Source organism: Nematolebias whitei, chromosome 1 (assembly GCF_014905685.2).
Source record: "Nematolebias whitei isolate Nwh7 chromosome 1, NemWhi1, whole genome shotgun sequence".
Classification (NCBI taxonomy): domain Eukaryota; kingdom Metazoa; phylum Chordata; class Actinopteri; order Cyprinodontiformes; family Rivulidae; genus Nematolebias; species Nematolebias whitei.
Window position 1 is genome coordinate 55,765,270 of NC_056498.1, and position 24,315 is coordinate 55,789,584.

At 38.1% G+C, this 24,315-nt stretch overlaps 2 protein-coding genes across 2 annotated transcripts in view; one reads left to right on the forward strand and one right to left on the reverse strand.

The window, feature by feature from the left end:
• Positions 1-1,244: 1,244 nt before the first annotated feature.
• mapk8a (mitogen-activated protein kinase 8a) lies at positions 1,245-16,814 on the reverse strand. The gene is made up of 12 exons (XM_037678998.1): positions 16,768-16,814; positions 12,507-12,673; positions 12,160-12,289; positions 11,961-12,019; positions 11,712-11,850; positions 9,576-9,741; positions 9,184-9,255; positions 6,500-6,682; positions 6,292-6,416; positions 6,118-6,181; positions 4,843-4,920; positions 1,245-1,703 (listed from the first exon to the last, which is right to left on the reverse strand). The coding sequence occupies exons 1-12, from the start codon at positions 16,801-16,803 to the stop codon at positions 1,513-1,515; spliced, it is 1,410 nt and encodes a 469-aa protein (XP_037534926.1). The 5' UTR covers positions 16,804-16,814; the 3' UTR covers positions 1,245-1,512.
• Positions 16,519-24,315, forward strand: part of ptpn20 (protein tyrosine phosphatase non-receptor type 20) — a 36,130-nt gene continuing 28,333 nt past the window's right edge. The window contains exons 1-9 of the mRNA XM_037678871.1: positions 16,519-17,324; positions 18,791-18,938; positions 19,112-19,275; positions 21,362-21,427; positions 21,533-21,712; positions 21,898-21,973; positions 23,099-23,179; positions 23,314-23,389; positions 23,551-23,704. Coding sequence (XP_037534799.1) covers positions 18,815-18,938; positions 19,112-19,275; positions 21,362-21,427; positions 21,533-21,712; positions 21,898-21,973; positions 23,099-23,179; positions 23,314-23,389; positions 23,551-23,704 — 921 coding nt within the window. The 5' untranslated portion in view covers positions 16,519-17,324; positions 18,791-18,814. The remainder of the gene's footprint in view (positions 17,325-18,790; positions 18,939-19,111; positions 19,276-21,361; positions 21,428-21,532; positions 21,713-21,897; positions 21,974-23,098; positions 23,180-23,313; positions 23,390-23,550; positions 23,705-24,315) is intronic.

Below are 24,315 nucleotides of genomic sequence, written 5' to 3' on the forward strand. Positions count from 1 at the left end.
AACAGTGAGCCTTATAATCTGGTGCGCCTCATGTATTAATTCTGGTTGCGTTTACTGACCTCAAACCGATTTTATGTGGTACATGGCGCTCAAAAATCTGTCAAAATGAACTTGTTTTGCTTAATGCGTCCTATAATCCAGTGTGCCTTATAGTCCGAAAAATACGGTACTGTAATTGCATTAAGCCCAAAAATCTGATTACAAAGCGTATTCTGGGAGTACTGGTAAGTGCTGAAGTGTTAAAAGCCTGGACTGCCTCGCCATGAAAAGAACAAGTGGTAAACGTTCGTCTCTTGATCCTCTGAAAAGATTCACGTGTCAGTAAAATGTACTGATTGAGTTCTGACTACACTAATCCATAGATTATACAGTATTTAAGAAAATGTAAATAAACTATCTCTAAGATGTATAAATAAGTAATGCCTTCTAGCTTGAAATAAATAACTGGAAAAAGAAAAACTATTTTGTACGTTTCAAATGCTTTGCTCCACGATATTGCATCTTTAAAAAATATATGTCTGAATGTTTAAAGTGTGTATGTTTGAAGTAGAAAAATATACAAGAGAGGAATATTTGGCACAAAGAGGACAGAAAATGACTGAACAAAGACATTTCAAATAAACGTTATTATTGATATAATTATCAGACAACTGTGAATAATGTCTGACAGAATATGCAACAAAAAATAAAGTGACTAATTTAGACTTAACTGTTCACAAGTGCTCATTCTAGCCAGCTGGGTGGCCTGGATTCATTTATGGAGCACCAACCGACTTTACAATTTCACATCTCAGTTCACATACATTCACCCTGTTTTTGCTCATTTAACTAACTTTCACCTTCAAACTGCGTCTGTCAGTAAACAAGCTAAAATCTAAGAATTTTACAGTATGATACAGTAAAAAAATTAAAAAGTATTTCAGGGGAAAATCATCAAATGCACACAATCAGACAGAATTAAAAAAAGAAATAAATTATTTTATATTATCACATCAAGGGCTGCTTTCTACAAGAAAAATAAGTAACACTTTCAAAATAAGAAGCATCAGTTTGCATTCTTGCCCAAGGTGAAATATGCTAAAATCTATCGTTGGTAAGAATTGATAAACATTCATTAAAAATAAAAAAAAATACGTACATAAACCTCAAAATATACATTACATAATGCGGCAATTGTAACAACAGTTGACTTTTTAGCTGTAGCTAAAAACTGACAGATAAAGTACGCCAAGGTTTCCCTTCTTTCATCTCATACATCACAGTTTCACACCAACGTATCCTCTGATTCTCTGCAGCAAAAATACAAGAATTATGATACAATTTCAAACCACGATAATTTACAGCCGCGAAGGAGGGGAACATAAAAACAAACTGTACAGTAAAATCACAGCTCTATAAACTAACATGAGTTTCACTTGCCTAAATCTTCTCCCATCACTTATACCGATGAGGAAGTTTTTATTTTTTTATTTTATTTTAGCGTGTAGCATGTGTGCTTGTGTGAATATGTAGTTATCTGCAGCAGGCCAGAGCACCCAGCGAGGTGTGGCTGTCCAAGCTGCTATCTGTTTCAGAGCCCATGGCGGGGTCGCTGATGGGGTCGGTGGGCTCGGTGGACATGGACGAAACATCGTTGGCTGAAGAGGAGGAGGAGGAAGAGGAGGAGGACTTAGGCTGAGGAGGGCTATCGATCACTGCTGCACCTGTGCTGAGAGAAACAGGTTAAAGCATAGGTTTTATTGGAAACATTAATCGTTGGGATTGTGTCAATCCTATCTTAATTCAAATTGGGATAATTGTGCACAATCAGGGGATTAGTTACAGTTAAATATTTGCACTAGTCATTTTAAAAATAATCACAAGTTTAAGTTTAGGTGTATGCTTTGGAGTATTTGGCTTTCTTTACATTCACTTTGTTAAAGCCGAGAAAAACACTAAAAAAAAAAAAACACTAATAAAGTCTACCACCTGGTTTGTTTGTGTTTTTTAAAATGGTAAATTCATCCAAATCAGAAACTGCAAAACGTTTAAGTCATCTGTGATATTTAGTTGTGTAAAGAATAATTAAGAAATCTTTGCTTAACAAAATGTTTCCAAAACCTCACTTTATTGTTCATCTTTAATGAAAAAAAAAAAGTCTGCACTAATGAAATGCTGTAAAAACAAAACAAAAAAGTGCATTCCTCAGCACAACTGTGCAGCCATGCTTAACTCAGCTGCAGCAAAGACTGACGAGACAAAATTCTGCGTCTTCCGGATGAGCTGCACATTTTGGTTGCACAGAGTAAAAACAAAATGGCACGTGAGAGTAAAAGGACAATATTTTAAGCAAGAAAATAGACGCAGTATAAAATGTAAGTGCATAAACTGAAAGAATGGGGTTAACAAATTGTAAGCCAGTCAGAAAAGGAATTTTACCAAGGGCAAGATCCATCCATCCATCCATTATCTTTACCCGCTTATTCCATTTTGGGTCACGGGGGTTGCTGGTGCCCATGTCCAGCAATCACTGTGCGAGGGGCGGGGTACACCCTGGACGGGTCAAAAGTCCATCACAGGGCCACATAGAGACAAACGAGACAAACAACCATCACTCTCTCACTCACACCTAGGGACAATTTAGAGTTACCAATTAGCCTAACATGCATGTTTTTGGTCTGTGGGAGGAAACCGGAGTACCCGGAGAAAACCCACGCATGCACGGAGAGAACATGCAAACTCCACCCAGAAAGGCCCCTGGACCGGGGTTTGAACCAAGGACCTGCTCACTGAGAGGCAGCAGCTCTACCAGTTGCGCCACCGTGCTGCCCAAGGGCAAGATCTATACAGGAAATATATATTTTGTCTAAGTCTAAGTAGCATCTGACCTTAGTGATAAACATGCTTTATGTTGCAGTGAAAAGGAAGCCTTAAGTACGGAAATTATGGTAAGAGTAAAAGCATATGATAGTTGCCCCAAGTCTACAAGCAACAAAAAAAACCTCACAAATGATTCATGTAGTATGATGATTACATAGTATGATTCACTAATTATTGTTACGAAGGTTTTGATGCAAACTTGATATTTAAAACCACTCGGTCAAGGCCTCAGTAAACTCCCGTCTTGAAGAAAAAACAGATTTTTGTCGTATGCATCTGGTGGCTTTGAAGACAAGAGATGTAAGAGCTATAACTTTACATCAGAAAACACATCCTGCAGCTTGGAAACAACAGAGACGTTGTTCTTATATACTAATATCTTTAAAGGTGGTTATGCTGTACTGCTAACTCGATTCACGAATGTTTGAAGTTTTCTTTCTGTATCTTTGTCAATCTGACTGTGGACAAGTATCTCAGCGTAATGTAAAAAAAAATGAAGTATGACCTTCATTTTATATTAAATGTTCCCACACACAAACATAAAAAAGGTTAGGCAGATAAACGCTTTTAGGAAAATACGAATTTACACTTTTGAAATTCAAAGAAACTATAAAGTTAAAGTCTCATAATGAAAGAGCAGCTTCTAAATTAAAAAATGTTCATCTATAATTAGACTGATGAAAAGCTTATATAAGTGGATATAAGTGCATTTTGCAGACAGAATGGAAAACCTAGAATCGACGTTCAGTTTAATGTTAATATATTTCAAAAAAGTTCAAGACAAAATTATATTAATATATCAAAAAATAAATAATAATAATTATCATTATCATTAATTAAATTAACATATTAATTGCATTAGTAATTGATTAATAACAACAACAACATCAATAATAAATTGCAACAGCAATAATTTTTTTTCATAGTTGATTATAAAATGTCCCAATTTTATTTTTAGCCTTTCATACTTGCAGAAGTAAGTTAAAACATTTAGGCAAAATGCAACTCAGAGAAAATGTTTTAAGACGTAAAATAACTCTGTGTCCAGTGCATTTTTTTTTTCTTTAATTGCAGTCCTGATTTATTAGACTTCGCAAAATAATAAATTTCAGTGGATATACATATACTCACATTGCATTTTAAAAAAGTGCTAAAAACAGCTCACAAACTTTGACATTATTCACTTTGATCTACTATAATTTTCAAAAAACGTTGTTTTCTATTAATATTTGGAATAAACTGTGCACTCAGTGAGCTTAATGTTTAAGCTTAATGTTTACTCACTGGTTACCTGATCATCATTAACTCTCTCACTGGTACATTGTCATCTTTAAATCAATTATTGGTAATCATCTCTTCCTACATGTCTCTGCGTGAGTGCAGCTACAGCGTGCGCTCTCAGGACATTATTACATGCAGCGTCCCCTCAGAGCGAACTGAACTAGGCAAAAGGACCTTCTCCTACTCTGCTCCTGTTTCCTGGAATATCTTGCAAAAAGAGCTGAAGCTCTCGACCTTGAACTCTCTTACTGGCTTTAAACAACTGCTAAGTTCCTGGGAAAAACCAATGCAGACATGTTCCTGTTTTTAGCTTTCTACATCACTTTATAAAGTAGCTTTTTTGTTTAGTTTTTTAAAATATATTTTTTCCATTTATTTTTTTCAATTTATATACTTTCTTTATGATTGTCTACTGTTGTCATCATTCTTTGTTAAAAACAGGTCTCTCTTGTAAACAAGTCCTCGAGGCTCAATGAGACTAACCTGTATTAAAAAAAAGGTTGAATGAATTTAAAATAAAAAAGATTTTCCTGTATTTTTCAGTTCCAAAGTGATCTAAACTTTTTGAACTACATTTATAAAAGCATTTTCAAGCTTATATTGAACATTAATCCTCAGCATGCAAACAAAAGTACTAATGGTTTGCTACAATCTTAACATATTCACTTTTCCTTTTCAATCAAAGTGATAGAAATTACTCACCTAATGGAGACGGCTGGCCTCTTATCACTCCATTTTTTGTTCTTTCCTCCCATTCGCTCACCTCTTTATAAATTAGCTCTGGGGGGGCACAAACAGCAAAAAGGTCAAGCAGAGCTGAGGACACAGAGAGGAGTCATCAACGTGTTTTAGAGAGTGTCATTTTTATTTTTCTGTATAGTTGGGATGGATTGCATGCTGAACAGTCCAAACAGCATCATGTTTCTAATTTAGGCCTGCCTTGCTGCTGTGACTCTTCTAAAAATGAGTGAGGGGTCATTATCGCCTGACAAGGGTTGGGCTCATCTTGCTGCATGAGGGAAAGTGATATTTACTCACAATCATATACTGCAAGTCTCCTCTGTACTTAACAGAATCATATCTCTTTAACTGAATAACTTTTGGAATCAACCCAACCCAATAAAAGATGGCTGCCACCACTGATCAACCTTAGCAAAATCAAAAATGGCTATAACTCGGACAATTTTACACATTTCAAGCTGAAAATTTAGGTTGTACTAGTTTAGTTATCAACATCACAAAATCAAATTTAAGATCACACATCTTGACCTAAAAATTGCACTAACTGTGATTTTACTGTAAATTTAAGTCAATATTGATACAGCATATGTTAGATCGGATGTAAGCAATTAAGGCCCAAGGGCCAAAAGTGGCCCTTGGACAATCTCCATCAGGCCCCCCAATAGCCTTAGATTAAAAAAAAACATGTCTGAAATAAAGAGCGATTTAAGGCAGCAATTTATGAATGAGACTTAAGGAAATTGAAATTAAACGTTTTACGCAAAACTAAAAAAAAAAAGTTTTTAAGTCATTGTGTTTCCAGAACTAAACTGAACCTTAAAGACAGAAACACAAATATATACATGTGTTAACATGTATAACATGTTAAGCCAACAAGAGCCAGTTTACAGAATATGCCTTCTATTCCTAAAGGATTTTGGAAAGACTTGTTTTATAAAGCATGCTAACTACGCTAAAATAAGAAATAGGTTTTGTAGATTATCTGTCATAAAGATAATTTATTTTTCAATTCTCTTTGCGGCCCATTGATTGCTTTAAATGTCTTGATGTGGCCCTTTGGAAAAAAAAAAAAAGTTGCCTTCCTCTGCGTTCGATGTTCGTTAAATAAATCGGCTGTGAACAGTGAAAGTAATATTAAGACGTTCAAGCTGCAGGTACAAAGTAAACTTGATTCGTAAATACATTTAACCTGACACAGACAGATTAGCTGAGTGTAGTAGAGGTGAACGTGCTAACCTTTCCACTCCTCCACTGTGTGCTCTCTCTCATCCAGCTGTTTGTCTGAGAACTTTGGAGGAGGCTGGAAGAGAGAGAAGGAAAAAGACTAATGGCGCCCTGATGTTTCAGTATAAATGCCAACTTTTTCTTTCTAATGAAGCAATGACATTTTGGACTATGTATTTGACTTACTGCTTCCACCTCAGCTGGATCATACCAAACATTAATATAAGGGTGCTGCAGGGCTTCGTCTACAGAGATGCGCTTGGATGCATCAATCACCAACATCTTGGATAAAAGATCTCTGGCTTGGCTCGCTAAGGGGAGAAACAACAAGCAGATGAGACAACACTTTTCATCATAAGACCACAAAAGATACATTTAGGTCTTGATCACGTACCTTTCAGTTTGTTGTGATCCGAGTCAGCGGGGAAGAGCACATCTGGGAAGAGTTTCTCAAAGCTGTACCCAGAGTACCGTGGCCTGTTCTCGACGTACGTTCTCACTGAGTGATTCAGCTTCATTAGAAAATCCTGAGATGGAGTGCCGAGCTGCTCAATGACCTTGTTCCACTGGTCAATATCTGGAGTATGAATGTTCAAGGAAAGTGCCTCACACAAACAGACACACACTGATACTGTAACACACCAGAAGGGCAGCGTGACATTTAGCTTTCTTCGAGGTCGACACACAATCGGCTCTCCAATTCCACACACACACAGACTTACATACTTTTAAATCAAAAGAGCTACAGTAGCAATGGGTAGTTTGGCACCCTTTTGATTTTTTGAGATAATAAATTTTGTGTTGAAATAAAAGTCAAAATATCATCAGCCCCTAACCATGTCTGAAAATTACCTTGAATTTTTTTTTTAAAGATTCAAATGAACATAAAAAGACCTAAACTTTACACTGTGTGCTTTTACCGTATTTTTTTGGACTATAAGGCACAATATCAATGAACAGGTCTGTTTTCATACATAAGGCCACTGGATAATAAGGTGCATTAAGCGAAACAAAACAGTCGGATAAGTCAAACTTTTTTCAACTCATTCACAATAATCACATAAAATCGGTTCAAGGTCAGTAAGCACAACCTGAATTAATATATAAGGTGCACCTGATTATAAAGCAGAATATCGATTTTTGAGAAAATTAAAGGATTTTAAGTGCACATTATAGTCCAGAAAATAGGGTAGTCATTTTAGTCTGAAGTAAATGCAAAAAATATGTTTTGAAAAGCTGTTTCAAGAATTTGCTGATGATTTATTTTAATTAAGAATAAATTTAACTTGGTGATGTTGACTAGTTTTTTTTTATTCATCTGCTTTCTACAATTCCTACAATACAGAATGAGATCAGTAGTTTGACTGGGCCAACTCTGCTTAAATTTAGATTATTTATGTGAAACAAATTCACTGCAAAAGCCATCTCATATCATTATAGAAAAACAAGACAACAAGTTAATCCTACAGCAACTGTTTTAGATATTTTTACCCCTTTTATTGAAATGCTTGCTTTTTTTTTTTTTTTTTTTTTTAGTATGCACATTAAGGTTCCGCTAAACAAATATTGCAACATTTTTCTTTTAAGTTAACAGGTATAAATCATTCCTGCACCCATTTTCTTTAATCACTTATTCCTTTCTGAGTCACGGGGGAATTTTTACTTTATTTTTACTCATTTGAACCACTTTGGCATGACTGCCTCAGAAGAGTTGACAGAGAAGAGGGCGGGCCCCGGAGGCCATCTTATCACCAGCAAACTGTTTTTTTTTTCTTTTCACTATGGAGTGTGCTGTTTGTGGGACTCACTCAGTTTGTTGATGGGTCCTCAGACTGAAGAAGTCCTTTGGATGAAGGACGAAACATCTCAGCAACAAAAGAAACCATCCGAATTTTTACTATTATTAACAAGTGGTTCTGCTCATTGGCAGCTGAGAATATGCCTATAAAAGCAGACATTTTATTAATTTGATTGTCTGGATTTTAAAACACTATTGCTTCATTCCATCTTAGTTTTTGATAAAACAACAGATAAACATGTTGCAAGTAGCTAATTACAAGAGGTAGTCTTGACCTCATTTTAACACCTTTGTACAACTCTAATTAAATCTGTTTTAATTTATTATTTTATTCATTTTGTCAGAATTTATGTATTTGAAGATGAACATCCTCTGGCATCCATCAAGAGATGCTGAAGCACCCACCACACCTCTACTTCCCGAAACCTTAATAACCTTGCTACGGTTTTATAAATATTTTCTAGTCATAGAAATGTCATATTGAATCATTTTCTATGAAATAACGTTTTTATATTTGTCAAAATGTTTTAAATCCCTTTTTTTTTTTTTTTTAAATCAAGACTTGGAGTTGTGTGCAAACCTTAAGATTTTCTATATCAGATTATGCAGAATAATAGATTATTTTCAAGGCTTTACAGAAAAAACTACAAAATTCTATGAAAACAAAACAAGTGTACATATTGTTAACAACTAGCATCAATTATTCTTGCTAGAAAATATCATGGGTGCAGCAGAGGAAACATGTAGGTCATGGAGGATGTGTGACAGCAGCATGACAGAGGAAACTCTCACGATGGTGGCAGATCTCTTCTTTATGAAATGATGAAAGTGGATCAATGAGAGTGAAGGATACGATCAGTGCCGGGGAACAACACACTTCCCCTGATCATCTCGGCAACTATGCAGCCCACTGACCATACATCCACTGGAGGTGGACGATAGGAAGACAGAACGATGGACATGCAAACAAATGATAAAAAAAAAGAGGAAGAAAAAATTGAGAGGAATGCAAACAGAATGGCTGAGATGCAAAGATGAAAATGGAGACCGTGCAGCAACAAACAAAATACATTCAAGAGAGAGGCAAAGAGAGCTCTGCTGAACAGATAAAACCAATAACTTTACTTTAAAATGAAAATACACAGGTTTAAATTAAACATGTTGCAGTATATGAGCGTTTCCACACAGCCTGGAAACAAAACACATCCACAGACAAACCTCGGAAATGACAAAATTCCCGAATGGTTTAACAAGAGACATTTTGACAGACAGAAGGATACAGTCCCTTCCTGGGAAGAGGATTTTATGGCGAACCATTTCTGCCAGAATGCAGCCCACAGACCATATGTCCACTATCAAAGTGCAACACAAAAATCCAATAAGACGTCACCAACACAAAACAACTTGTTACTTATATGTGAGGGGATCGTTAGGGAACATTCTCCTATCACTAATTTTAACTGGATACAACATGAGTGTCTTACTGAGTAAACAGCAAGATTTATCTTCAACTGCCTGAATACAAGTAATAACAGATGTCGTAAAAATCCTACAAAGAGCTGTAAAGTTACTATAGTAAAGATACTATAAAGGTATGTTCAAGCACTAAAAGCCAACAGTGACATTGCCATTTTATTTGAGAAGCAGAAGTTGTATTAAGACCATTACTCACCATTAGCTTGGTAGCCCATACCCAGAATAACTTCAGGTGCTCTGTAGTAGCGTGTAACCACATACGGTGTCATCAGGAGGCCGGTGGCAGCCGTCCGAGCCAAGCCGAAGTCCAAAATCTTCAGTGTACAATCAGACTTGACAACTATATTACTGGGTTTTAGGTCCTACAGAAACATAAGTCAGAGAGCAACATTTGTCTATATGCAGTAATGGTTTTGACCTTCAGGACCTTCAGGAAAAAGCCATCTAAACCACAATTCTGGACACCAGAATTACAACATATTGACCTAATTATTTGCTTGTAAAAGCCAGAAATTAATTCAGCTCATAATATCTGCTAATACCCAGGAGTCTGCCTTTCTGCGCAGTGAAGTTTTGCCCATTAATGGGTTTTCCACTTATTGGAAGAAATCAATTGGCATTTAATATTGTTGATTTATTTCCATTAGAGCTAGACTGCTCCTGTACTCAACAAAGAATAACTGTTTGTTTGAAAATATGAGCTTTAAAGCTTTATATGGTTTTTTTTTACATAACTAATTACTGATTTTTTATCGGTCGCGAGAATTTGTGGCCATGATGCCATTTGTATTTAGACATGCACTTCTGATTCAAACGATGCGGCTAAAATGTATTATTTTCAAATAATTAGTTCTCTTTCTTGTTTGCCTATTATTTTCTTGTTAAATCCCTTAATATTACGCAAGGAATTTACCAAGAAAAGTACCGTATTTTCCATCGTACACGTCGCACCGTCTTATAAGTTGGATCAGTCCAAATATGTCTAATAAAGTGGAAAAATCCATAAATATGTCACTTCGCCATATAAGTCACATCTATTATGGATCACTGCTGACGCGTCACATTTGTTACGCATCACCGCTGACAACCTGGAAATGTGGGCCGGTGTTGTGCCAAAAATTGATGTGCTGCCAAATGGCGGCCACGAGAGCGTGCATGGGAGGACTTTAACAAGAATTTAACTAGATTAACAGTTAAAAACAATTATTTGTTTGCTCGACTTTATAGTAAAAGGTGTGTCTCAGTTGAACTTTTACTTAATAAAAAGGGCTTTAACGGTCAAATCAGCTGTATTTCAAAAGCATTCGCTGCTTCGGTGCTCCGGGAGCGCACAGACAGGGAGGAAATCAGGAAGGAGGAACGCTGCGCATTTCTTCGAAATTTAACAAGATAAGCACCTAAAACAATTATCTGTTTTCTCGACATTATAGTAAAGGTGTGTCTCAGTTGAACTTTTACTTAATAAATGCACTTTAATGGTCAAATTAGCTGCATTTCGCTGGGGCGGCGCAGCAAAATGAAGCTGATTTGACGATTGCTCCAAGCCAGCTGGATGACAATGGCAAGCCGACTGTATCAATAACAGCCATTTTTACAGTATCTATTACATGACACAGCGGTATGCCATAACACTCGAGTGCCATCTAGCAGCTGAAAATGGCAAGTGTTCAATTTTTTTCAGTCAGAATTAATGAAAACGGTCATATCTCAGCCAAAAATTGGTTTATAAATATGGGGGGGGGGATCCATAAATAAGTTGCTTCAGTGTATAAGTCACAGGGCATGCCAATGTGTGACTTATAGGCCAAAAAATACGATAGGTAAGCGAGAAAGGCATTGTTATTAATGGTGGATATAGATCACTTCCTTTCAAACTGTGAGAAATGGGCATCGGCATTGGTTAAGGGTGAGCTCTCTAAGTTCCCTTCTGGTTACTGATCCATGTTGGGAAATGATACATTCACCTGCCACAGTCAGTTTGGAGGTTAGCAGTCTGCATCAGCTGATGTCAGCTTTGTAAAAGCTGCAACAAACAGTATTTATTCAAGGGCAATTTACTGAAAGCTTGCACCAAGTTCAGGTTTTAAACAACGCATATGGTTTGATTTTATCCATGTCCCCCCCCCCCCCCCCCCCCCAATTTTTTAAAATCCAATAGATAAAATCTCAAATAATGTTTTCTGATGAGTTTGTTTGTTAACATCGTCCCTCTTGACTGTTTGCCCTCACACTTCAATGTCACGCGTCGCATCAGGTTTAACAGTTCAGGACTTCACACCTTAGGATATGAGCCTGGCACGGGAGTGCGTGACGGAGGCCAGCTGCTGCTTACCCTGTGGATGATCCCAGCAGAGTGCAGGTGTTTGATACCACACAACATCTGATAGAGCAGATAGGACAGCCTCTCGTGGTCCAGCTCCATTTGAATGACCTGGCACAGGTTGGCATCCATCAGCTCCATAACCAAGTAGCTGACAGAACAGAGACAGTTCAGGGTTCTGGATGAGGGTGGGGCGTTGTTTTTGGCAACACATAAGGAGTCTAATTTAATTTAGAGCTCAAAATATGTGTATGTACTTACACATCTTGGAACTCTTCTAATGATTTTTGCGGAGTAAATACATTTAATAGACCAATTATCTGTTGATATAAAAAATATATATGTTTTTATAATACATCCAAACACAAATTTTAGCACACAGTTAACATTTTTCATTTCTAAAATAGCATATGCATTACATTGTGAAATGTAATGAATCTGAAAATAGGTGACCACTTACATTTTTGTGATTGACACATTTCATTAGGACTAGCTCTCTGTACGCCCTCTTGGCATGGGTCTGATTCTGAAACGGTCGACTCAGCTTCTTGATGGCAACATTTCGTTCAAGGGTTTGATCATAAGCAGAGCTAAGGAGCAAAGCAAATTAGTTTGAAACAAATGTGATTTCATTCTCCAACAGTTTTACGTGTGGTCAGAAAGGCACAACGTGTTTACAGGTGATGTGGAGATTCGTTTCAGTTTTATCACTCAGGAGTGACATGCAGGAAAAACGTGACCCATATTTCACCCTGTAGCTGTTCGCTGAATATGGATGAGGCTGGAGAAAATGTAGAAAACACTCACCAGACGATTCCTTGCGCTCCGGATCCAATTGGTCTTAGATTCTGGTATCGCTTGAGCACTGTGAATGTTGAATCCCCAACATCGAGACTGTAGAAGTCTCTGTCTCTCTTGTTTCTGTTCATGACTAATTCTTCAATTACTACTTTCTGTGCATCCAAAAATGTCCTCTGTCAACAAAATGAAATAAATAATCGAGTGTCAGATTAGATATAGTTGCTAGAGTGCAGCTGTGATGAAAATGGTTGGGCTCGAGAAAAAAAGATGAAGTGGAAAAAATAAAAACACTGCTGCATTTCACACGTGTGCGCTGCAGTTTCCCAATTCAGCAACTCTGCAAACACCCATCGGCGCAGATTAAATGTCATCCTTCGTGATGGCAGAACAGCAGGCGAATTGTATGTCTACACACCATCATCTGAAACACAACTCCAGGAGAGAGTCTGCCGCTCTGGAAAACCAATCTCCGTGATAACTCCTCAGAGTTTGGATCCAAGCCCAGAACTCCCTCTATATAGGTGCTACAAACACGTTTTAACTAACGCGTTACTGTGAAGGGAGATTCAACAACGGTTTCATCTTTAAATTAAAACTAAAGCCTTCTTTTTGTTGGTTTTTAACACGAACAGAACGACAATCCTTCCTATTCGTCCACGCTCCGGACACAGACTCCATATGAGGGATATAATCGCCAGAATGAAGTGAGTCAGCTCTCCTTCTGTTCCGCCGACGTCACGACGACGTCCATAACATCCACCTCCTTCAAAGAATGAAAATAGAAATGCTGCTTCTTTTTTTTCTTTTTTTTTATAATGCACACCAGACGACAAAAGTATAGTTACTGTGTAATACACATAATTGTGTTTATTTCTCACTTAGAATGTGCCTGTCATGATCTAACTTGTATCAATGCATACGACTGTTTGCTGCATCAACAAATCCCCCTGAAATTATTTATACATTTATAAATTCAAACCACTTTAGAATATGCTTCTATAAGCTATTCTTTTATCTTTTGACTTTAAATTCTTATTTTATGTGGTTAGAGCATTCCATACACGGTTCCACTGTGCATGTACAGCTAAAAAAAAATAGAAGTATCTTATCTTGTTTACTTTTAGATTGCATTTTAAGGTCAGTTGCAGAACTTGAGGAACGCCCGCCACATTAGTGAAAATATTTAAGATTATCAAAGCAGAAATGCTGCTGTTCGGCGTATTGTTCATTTTGCTACAAGTGCTTAGTGCATTTTTAGTTTACATTTTTCTTGGTTCATATCTTAGATCTTATTATTGTTTTTCTTTTACATTTTTATACTTTTGTTGGACGCAACTGGGACCCTGTGTACACAATGTTGTTCCACCACATGTACCACGTGCTGTGTACGACAAATAAAGACAACCTTGAATCCTTGAATATTTTGGCTATTGTCTGGTTAAAAATTAGAATTTATTTAATGGCTTCCCAAATGCATGAAGACATTAAAAGGCCAATTTAGGTCTTAGCAATAGTAGTCTCACAAAAGATGCTCATGACTGGAGCATCCTAGCATTTCAGATCAGAGAACGCCTCTATATGCATCAACAAAGCAGCATTAAAAGCAACATTAACCAGGAAAACAGCATTCCATGCATCAGTTTATGAAATGCAAATCTCCAGCAGGCATTTTCATCAATAGTTCAAACACTTGTCACAACGTTTCCTGGTTATAAACAGAGTCCAACTGCGATGCATCCTGAGCAGAAATGGCAGCTGACAGATAGAGGACAAGACGCAGATACTCCAGCAGCCATCATCATTATCCGTCTCTCCTGCATCACTTTGGCCACATGACCTCTCCAGTCGTCCAGATGGAGGCGGCTGCAGGTAGAAATGACCGAATGCAGCAGAAATCAGCCATGCAGGCTGAACTGATCTGATGTAGCCTGATTAAAATAAACCAGCCGGTCGGCCGGACTCACACTGACTGCACAAGAGAGGACATTATTCCTGCGATCATGGCGCCAGGATCGGGATTTGACAGGCGCGGTCTGTCTCTGCTGTGAAACTATATCATCTGTATCCTGATGCATGCTCATAATCTGTATTTTAGGGGAACGCTAGTTTAGTGAAGCGGCGTGCACGCAGCGATTTACACTACCCTCCCCCACGGCCAAACAATGAGCGCGTCTGAGGAGCTAGAAGGTGCAAATCCCCCCCCATCATCTTACCTCTCATCCGACCAAGAGGCGCTCAACGGTCCGGATGGCGGCGGGGAAACGTCCCGGAGCGGCTGCTTGTTTGTTTATGCTGCCCCTGAAGGATGATTTATCCCGATGTGCGGCTTAAAAATACGTGACCTCACCAAACTCATTGCCTACGTCTTCTGCTGGCTGCTACTGACAGGCCAGGACGCGCAGTGCGCACGGGGCATGCGTGCCAGACGGACACACCCACCGCCTCCATCCTCCTTCCCTTCCTTCCGCCTAATGTCCAAAAAAAAAAAAAAAAAAAAAAACGTTTTGATCCACTTCCGTTTGGTAATTGTTGAATTGGCTGTTATTTTTTTCCTTCTTGTGCGCATGCGTTAAAGTTTATGGCTTAATTATTATTTGATCTCCGTTTTTTTTTTTTTTTGATGAGAAGAAGCTGCTGATTTTTTTTTTTGTTTTTTCATCATTCTGATCAAAATAGTGATGGAATAAGAGTGAGAAGGGATGGATCACTGAACACTCAGATCAAAAGCTTTTTTACTGGATAAAATAATAAGTCATTGAAAAAAGTGTCACCTGAGGATGTATGACTATCCACAAAGAAGCTGAATACTTTTATTTCTCTTTCTTTCACAACACCACCTATCTGTCTTTATGAAAGTTTGTTTAATCTTATGAAGGCATGTTGATTACAGAGCACTGTAAAAAAGACTTAAACCAAAAATATTCTTTAAATTTTACTTTCAAAAAGATATACTTTATGTTTATCTTAATTCATAGTTTCAGGCTTTCGAAAATGTCTTTTGAAAAAATTATTTGGACTGTGCAATTTACATATAATAACAAAATGCCTAAAAATGTAGGCAAAAAACTAGTACTTTTCATCAGGGGCGCCACCAAGGTGGAGCCTGTAGGGGGCTTTGGGGTCTGTGGCCACCCCTATACATTTGCTGTTTCCTCCTCTCCAATATCAAGTCAATTCAATTCAATTCATTTCAACTCAGTTTATTTATATAGTGCCAAGTCACAAGAGAAGTCGTCTCAGGGTACTGAACAGAAATATTCATATATAAAAATAAGTTAGCAGAAACATGCATGTTTAAAAATAATATTTTAACATTATTTATCTGAGGAGCAGACTGCTTTGAGTTTAACTCCACCACAGAACTCTCATCTTGAGCAAGCATGAAGGCGACAGTGGAAAGGAAAAACTCCACCACCATGTTCTCCTTTCCCCGATTAAAGAAACATGGCTTAACTGGACAAGAGTATAGAATCTGGAAAAAGGCGTTCGGGGGGGAAGAGTGAATCTGTGTGAATGAGACAACGGTCAAGAGTAAATAATGTGGATCACGCAGTGGAGTGCCGTAACGACTGCAAAACGTTCAAAAACAGCAAATTTACCATTTGACCATATTTCTATCATTCAGCTGGTCACAAATATTACTTACATTTCTGTTCTTTTATGGACACTATATGAGAAAAGTACTGTGCACATTTTGTTTGTTACTTCATTCATTTATTTTTGTTGCTATAGATACTTTTGCAGCCTTGAAAACATTCCAAGAAAGTAGGTGGCTCATTAGGATCATAATTTCAAACAGGAACAGCAAGCTTTTGCCAAAATGCTTGTGAGCTACAAAAAAAAAAAAAAAAAAAAAAAAAAAATCAAAACAAAAGCACAGTTGTTGTCAGTCATTTAACTGCAGTTTTCATAATCAGGGCCCTATCTGTCACGTTCTTGCTGTTTTGGTCCCAGAACACCTGGATCATGTCTGCAGGAGTCTGCAGGAGCTTAGATAACGTGATGGCACCATCTACAGCTCATGCGTCGGCTCTATACGCTACAACTGCGCGCGCCGTGCCATGCTCTGCGCATGTGACTCCAAAACGGTGCCAATAAGGAGGACATTCTGAGCAGAGCCAGTTCCCCCTGCAAGCATCCTCACAACGCTGGATGTTTTCTTTTGTCCAACCCTGCAGACACCGTTGCAGGAAGCAGCTGAGACAAACGTGGACAAACGTCCCAGCACCGACTTCCGCCGCAACACACAGACACTCCAGCTTCTTACCCCCTGTTCCAAGAGAGCCCGCAGTGTGATGATCATCGTTCGGGGAGCAGCCCTTCAGCAGCAGCAGCAGCAGGAGGAGGAGGAGGAGGATCGTTTGTCCTTCCCAGGTTTCTCCGTAGCAGCACCTAACCCGCGGATCCACCGCACCTTTGGGCGTCACACGGATTTAGTTAAATCGGGTGCAGCTGATCTCACGCCACGCGCTATTGGTGGCTCTGACCTGTCGCTGTCAAACCTCCATGTTAATCCAATCAAGTGTTTAAAGGCGAGAAGCTAAGAATAGCGTCGATTCACTGTAAACCCCCCCCATAAAAAAAAAAAAAAAAAGAAGAAGAAGAAGAAGGGAGCGAGAGAAAAAGTTTCACGTCTTCAGATTGTTGTGCAAATGACCGGGGCACCATGTTCACTTCATGTCGTTGATGGATCACCTGCCGGGAGCGAGCGTTCACTGCGAGGACATCACAGCAGCACTGCGATGATCACAGAGATTACTTTGGATCCGTGCTGGGAGCCCTGAACAGAACCGGACCCATAACACGGGTTACATATGCTGCCAGGTAAATTTCCTTACACTCCTCTGTACCATCGACGCACTGTTTTGCTCACATTTGCTCACCGGATGTGTATTTTTAGACTGTGTTCTGGTGATTAACTGGAGATTTGAGAAGAAATACAATAGGCCTAGACTCAGTTTCCACAGGACTGCAAACAAATAAAAAAAAAAAAAAAACAGCACAGCAGATCTGAACAATAAAGCACGTGCAGGTGAAGAAAAATGCTTGAGGATGCTTACATAAACTGTTGTAGCATTTTGCATCATCACCTTGTCAGAAAGAAGTATGAGACCTATATAGGAGGCATGTTGTCCTAATTTACCCAGAATACATCCTGTCTGTCTGTCTCTGCATCATTAGATTAAAGATTGTTCAAATTATGGCATGTTCCAAACATGGTGAACTAATAGACCTAACAAATCAAAGAGAAAAAGGTTTTTGCAGTTTCTTCATCCTATCACATCCATGGCACCAGGTTATTACATTAAATAGGTTTGAACTGGAGTGGTTTTGTTGTGCTCCTTTATCAGACATGGAGAGAAAATATAGATCAGGCTTGATCATAACATCCAGAGTTTTATAGACGACAGCATCTTTACACTTCTTTTTACACACGTTGCATATGAGATGAACTGCTTTGCATCTTTAAAATTCATGGCTTTTTTTTTTTTTTCATTTTTGTAAACAGACCAGTTTATGAGGAAGCACAGCTGCTGAAGTTCAGGACTGGGTGGGTGGGTGGTTGCATGGGAGCATCTGGCGTGCTTCCTACTTTCTTCATCGATTACCTACACGTCATAACAAAACAGTGTTATAGGCAAGATTTTACATTTCGCTTCATGACTATCCTTAAATAATGATGGAAATATTGCGATTTGATTGGTGATGTCTATATTTGCTTTAGTTTTCCTTACGTGTAATCTTGTAAAGCTTGGATGAGGTTAGTTCAGGAGAGGGATTATTTGGGGCCGAAAGGAGAAGGAGAAAGCCTATTATATATGTCTGATGATTCAAATCGACACAAAAAACACTCATCTCCTCTGGTGAAATCAGCATGATAGTTGGATTTCGCAAATAAGTTATAGTTTGACATAATTTAGTAAATTTAATTACTGCATGCTTGCTTTTTATGTTATTTTCATTCTCATTTTTATGTCCAAACTTCAGTGTTGTGGTCACTTGTACATCATTTATGCAAACCCCTAACCTCAGACTCTTGCCGTTATAAAAGAAATGATCTGTTTGCATTCACAAAGTTTTATTTATACTGCATCAGATTGAGTTAAATAACTATTTTTTGCAGCTTAAATATACTCATCGCTCCAATACGTTTTCAGAGTGCTTATCTATGTTCTTAAATTCAATTGAGGGCTTTTGCACATTTCTAATTTGCACAAAAGAATCCCCATCTTGAAGATCTTATGTGTTGATTTGTGCCTTTGTGGTTTTTTTTGTGTGTGCTTTTCCAGGTGTGTGTGTGGAATGTGGGCAGAATGAGCAGCACCTTTGTCACATTAGCTGAAGTCCTGGAGGCTCGAGGGGGACCTCTTCTGGAGGAAGAGGTCTGGTCCCTGCTGTTGGGAGCTGCAGAGTGTTTAATGGATGTCTCTTATAAGGGTAAAGCCTTCCTGATGGCCCCCATCATTGCTGACTCACACACAGTCGTAACGCTGTGTCAACTACATGTTTTTGATTTCGCTTGCCATATTTTAGTCTCATTTGGAGAATCTTTACTGTGGAACATTAACATCATTGAATACATAATGTTTTATGCGTTTGTCGGTTTTCAGGTCACAACAATATGTGCAATATCATAAGCCCCACCTCCTTGCTGCTGTCAGCCACTGGTACCTTAGCATTTAAGAACTGTGGCCTATCAGATGAGGTATCTGCCTTTGCTGCTCCAGAGATGCTGCAGGACCGTGCCGGCTCAACAAAACCTGCCACAGATAAGGTCAGTGCACGGGTCCTAATACATCAAATGCACGTGAATGATAATGGCAAGCTTCTGGTAGCAACATTTTAGGTCATTTGGCTTCTTTTTTATCAGAAACCTTCCACACAGAGAGCTGGATTGATTACAGTGCTGTCATAAACTGATGTATTTTTTTCATTTGAGTGCAAAATCTCAGAACAAGAACTGAAGGTCAACCAAAGTGTAAACACACCATCTAGTGGCTACAGCCGTAGTTTTGAAAAATAAGGTTTAAAATTATAAACATTACAGATGCAATTCAAATAAATTATAATATGTCAAATTTATGATAAGGTTTAAATAATGTTTCCTTACATTTACTCAAAGTAGCATAAAAAAATAATTAAAAACAGCAAAGCAACCACAATAATATTGAAAACAACCACGAATATAGAAAATTCAGAATGTCAATAAAACAAGATATGAATTCTGGTAAAACTAGGTCTAGGTCAAATAGAGCATAACAGCAAGTAGTACTGTATTATAATGAAAGATTGTAATACAGACTCAAAACAATAAAGATTAAATTAAATTTGCAAGTTTGCTCGTGTAGTTAAAAAGTCTTAACATTTTGTTTACAGAACATCATGATTTTGGAGACCTTTATTTTTTTAATCATAAATTGGGCTTTCTGATTAAATATCTGTGAATCTATATATATCAACACACATACCATGTTGATAAGTGGAAAACATAGGTCACTAAAAATTAGGAATGCACTATATTGAATTTTTGGCCAATATCTGATATGCATATATGTTCAAACTTATTTGTCCGATAACCGATACCAATACTGATTTATTTAGTTTTTATTTTTTTCCTAGACCTACTTACAGAGACTACATAGCTTTCTCTGCTGTGGAATTAAAATACTACAATATTCTGCATGGTCTTTGTCAATTTGGCCTGCTACCAAAAAGGGGGCTGAAAATGATGTAGCACTATATAAATGTACAATATATTTAAAAAAAAAGCAGCACCTTTTTATATTGGTGAGTTATTTTGCTGGAATGGCCGATGTCCGATATTTAACTTTATCTCTAATATCAGCTGATACCGATACCATGCCGATAATATCGTGCATCCCAATTAAAAATTGTAACTAACTTTTCTGCTTTTCTGTTTACATTTTCTGGACATACTGATCAATAACCGGTTGGTTAAAGTTCGTAAGCTGTTGTTTTTTTTAGTGAGTAACTTAAAATCTCATGATACTAAACTCAGACTGCAGCACCTGAAATAAATCTTTTCTTCATCTAAGAAGCAAAGTGTAAAACATTTGGTAAACTTAGGGAAGCTTAAAAAAAAGATTTATGTGTTATTCTGTTTTTATGCAAACAGCATTTTCACATGCATTTTCAACTAATATCCTAAAAATGTCAGGTCTGCATGCAACAAAATGATGAACTCACAAAACTATAGAACTATAAATAACTTCTCGGATGTTTGCATATAATTAAAATGACTGGAGCCAGAAAAAGGACAATATGTTATACTTAAATACAGCGCTGTTAGTGTTTGTTTATTTGGTTCACACAGAGAGGGAGGCAGCTGTAATTGTCCCAACTATGAATAATAATTCATTCAACCTATTTTTTGTTGGGAATTTGGAGACCTCTCAAACCCAGCCAGTCGAAGCAGATGGCCGCATATCCTGAGCCTGGTTAAGGTTTCATCCTCATGAGAGCGTTTTTCCTTTCCACTGTCGCCTTCGTGCTTGCTCAAGATGATAGTTCTGTGATGGAGTTAAACTCAAAGCAGTCTGCTCTTTAGATAAATAGTGTTAACTTATTTTGTTGTATACACGAATGTTTCTGTTCAGTGCCTGAAATGACTTCTGTTGTGACTTGGAGCTATATAATTAAACTGAAATAAATTAAATCTAACTTGATCTTTCACAAATCCATTATAGCTATAACTGCATCAAATAACTTAAATACAATGTGATGTGTGTTTGGCAAACAGTTGTTTAAAAATATGTTTTTTAAAGGTTTTTTTTTCTTTCAGAATTTACCCTCTGTGTTTTATTCGATGCCAGTTTATTCTCAACCAATTTATCCTACAGATGCTGGTGTATTCACTGGGGATGACCCTCTACTGGGCAGTTGATTTTCACTTACCTCCAAATCAGGTGAGAGCCTCTGAAACTAGATGCTTAACCATGTTTTAGTACCCAAGCCCCTGTTCCACATCACCATCTCAGCCATTCACTTGTATTTTTCTCTATCCTTGCCAGCCAGTCCAGTTGAGTGACCATCTGAACAGCCTCCTCCTCAGCATGTGTGAGGATTTGGCCCACCGCAGGCTAAATCTCATCTCCATCCTGGAAGCCTGTGAATCCCAGCACAAAGCCTCCATCCTGACACCCCCCGCCAAAGTCATTAAACAACTTGTGGAGGAGGTTTTTCATGAATCAGTGAGTCGTAGATATCTACCGACAGCATGTTCCTCCCTGTTGGCATTAGAGCTTCTCTGCAGCCCATGTTATACAGTATGTGTCAGAAATTAAGTTGAGTCGCATCTACATTATGATCAAATCTAGTCAAATTAGAATAGTTGTGGACCTCAGGTTTTTTCTCCCCCTCGTTCTCTCTTTTTCAGATGGACCATAGTCCTCTGCCGGACAGCAACATCCCTCTGAGTGGCAGGAGCCAGATGATCAGGGAAAGACTTCATAGTGAGCATAAAATACTTTGGAGTGAATTCTAAGTCATGACAATCCAAAGTGGTTAAATAGAATATATTGTTTCTTGGAAAAAAAAAAAAAAAAAAAAAGACAAACTAAAGAAGAAGTTTAGTTGCTTTCTATTTTAACATTCAGATTTGGGAAATTTCTCACAAACTATCTGCTTCTGTATATTCAGATCAAATCCAAATGATCAAATGAGGAAAATAAAAGTCTGAGTTCAAATGATCAAATCCTTAAAATGCAAGATTTTGACAGCAGATCTGTAGGCCCTGTTCATACCTGGCATTATATATACATCTTGATTGGTTCAGCTGTAAGTGGTCAGCTTTGGTTGAGAGCATGCATACTTGACACTTAAACGTGTATCCCAAAATGTTTTGGATCAATGGACTGGCTCTGTATGTAGGTGCACACTCAGCCACATCAAACAGACAACATCTGCAGCTCTGACAAGCTTTCTGTAAAAATTCATATACAAGGTACATTTGAACTATATTATTTGACATTAATATGGTTCAGAGCCCATGGGTCACAGTTTGTTTTAGGTGGTTTGAGTGAAAACATTTTTTATGCATATTTAGATTATTCACGTGTATTCAGTGCTATCCAGATGCAATCTGATAGCTAAAAACAAGTTGTAATACCAAGTCTGAACAGGGTTTTATGTTAGAATAAAGTTACCAAGTTTAAAATCAATATAAATGATAAAATTCTAAGATTTTCACACACTGTCTGCCAGCAAAATGAACAGTGAGAGAGCAATTAAATAAAATCAACCCTGTTTGACAAATACACTAAAACTCAAATATTTGTAAATTCACTTGTAAGTTTTCTCCGTATTCTCACAAACTAATTTAGGAAATTATCAGCTACATATTTACAGATGGAAGTTTCCGTCATCTTTATTTTGACTCAAGACACTTTGCCGGTCAACCGGATTAAAATCTTAACCTGAAGCAAGCACAGGATTAGACTGTGGTGCGAGCCAATAATCAGATACAAAGAGTAGAGGATGCTCCAGGCTAAAACTGTTCAAACATCTCAGAGTCTTAGAGGAGCACAGAGACTAACGGAAATGAAACTCCTTCCTGTCATATTTCACCTGGCTGACAGGAAAAAGAGGACCATTGTCAGACTTCAGTGAAGGGAGTGCTGAGGGGAGACGGTACTCAACGGACTCTGATTCAAAATCAGGTACGCACAGGACAAACAGGAACGTTACAAGAAACCTGAAAGTTTATCTATTTTTAATAACTGTTGAAATACAAGCAGAATTTTTCAGCTATAACAGCTGTGTTTTGAAGTAATACACTATTTCTTTGGTATAGGGAGTTTACCTCAAAGACCTTGGAGACAAAGACCACGAAGCTCCCCCACACTGCTGTACCAATCTTCATTAGAGAGGCATGTACTTCCAGCACAAAGTCACATAAATAAATTTATGTGCTCCTCATTTTCCTTCCCCTATCAGCGTCAATGACTTGGGAAGGAAATGACATTGTTTGACTTTCCCCACTCGTGAGCAGCTCAGATTGTCCATTGTTTTTGCGCCTCTCTCCCATCAGACTCCCTCGCAGGATGCATCGCAGGGACAGCAACTGCAGCTGGCTTGGTAGGAGCCCCCACCATGACTTATCTCCCAAGACATCAGGCAGATCTCACAGTCCGTCCATCACCTTTAGCGAGTCCTCGCTCAGCCTGAGCCAGAGAAAAGCTAAGGTAAGACCAGGAGCTTCATAACGTGTGCTCAGTGACCCAGATGTTTTTTGCCCATTTGTGAAATAAATCAGTGGATGTGTATCTACAAGTTTTCGGGTCAGTCCAGTTGAAAATGCCAACCATGGCTAATTGACCCCAGACAATGCACAAATGAGTATAACTCATTCAATTTTACATACGAAAAAAAAATTGATGTTGTCGTAGCAGAGAGTGATCTCAACATATCCTTTGAGCATGAGATCTCACAATTTTAAGTAAGATTGTGCATAATGGGACAGCTGTGGCTGAGTGGTTAGAGCAGTCGTCCTCCAATGGGAGAGTGGGGGGTTCAAATCCACCAGCAGTCACATGCTGAAGTGTCCCTGGGCAAGACACTGAACTCGTCATTGCCTCCAATGTGTGTCCCGTCGGTGTATGGATGTGACCTAAAATACCGATTAGTCTCTACAGATTTAGATTAGCGTTGTAGAGATGTGCTGTATGAGTGTGTGTGTGTGTGTGTGTGTGTGTGGAGGTAAATGAGATTGTAGTGTAAAGCACTTTGAGTATCTTGATTAGATAAAAATGTGCTGTATAAGTACAGTCCATTTAACAAAATGCTACTTCAAGGT

What these genes read in the sequence shown, in the direction of transcription:
- mapk8a (XM_037678998.1), bottom strand. Translation starts at nt 16,803, where the DNA reads ATGATCATCACACTGCGGGCTCTCTTGGAACAGGGG. An exon ending in TATGGGCTACCAAGCTAATG is followed by an intron (nt 9,256 to 9,575) that starts GTGAGTAATGGT and finishes GCACTTTGATAG; the next exon opens with TGGACATATGGTCTGTGGGC. An exon ending in ATCCAGCTGAGGTGGAAGCA is followed by an intron (nt 6,182 to 6,291) that starts GTAAGTCAAATA and finishes TCTCTCTTCCAG; the next exon opens with CCTCCTCCAAAGTTCTCAGA.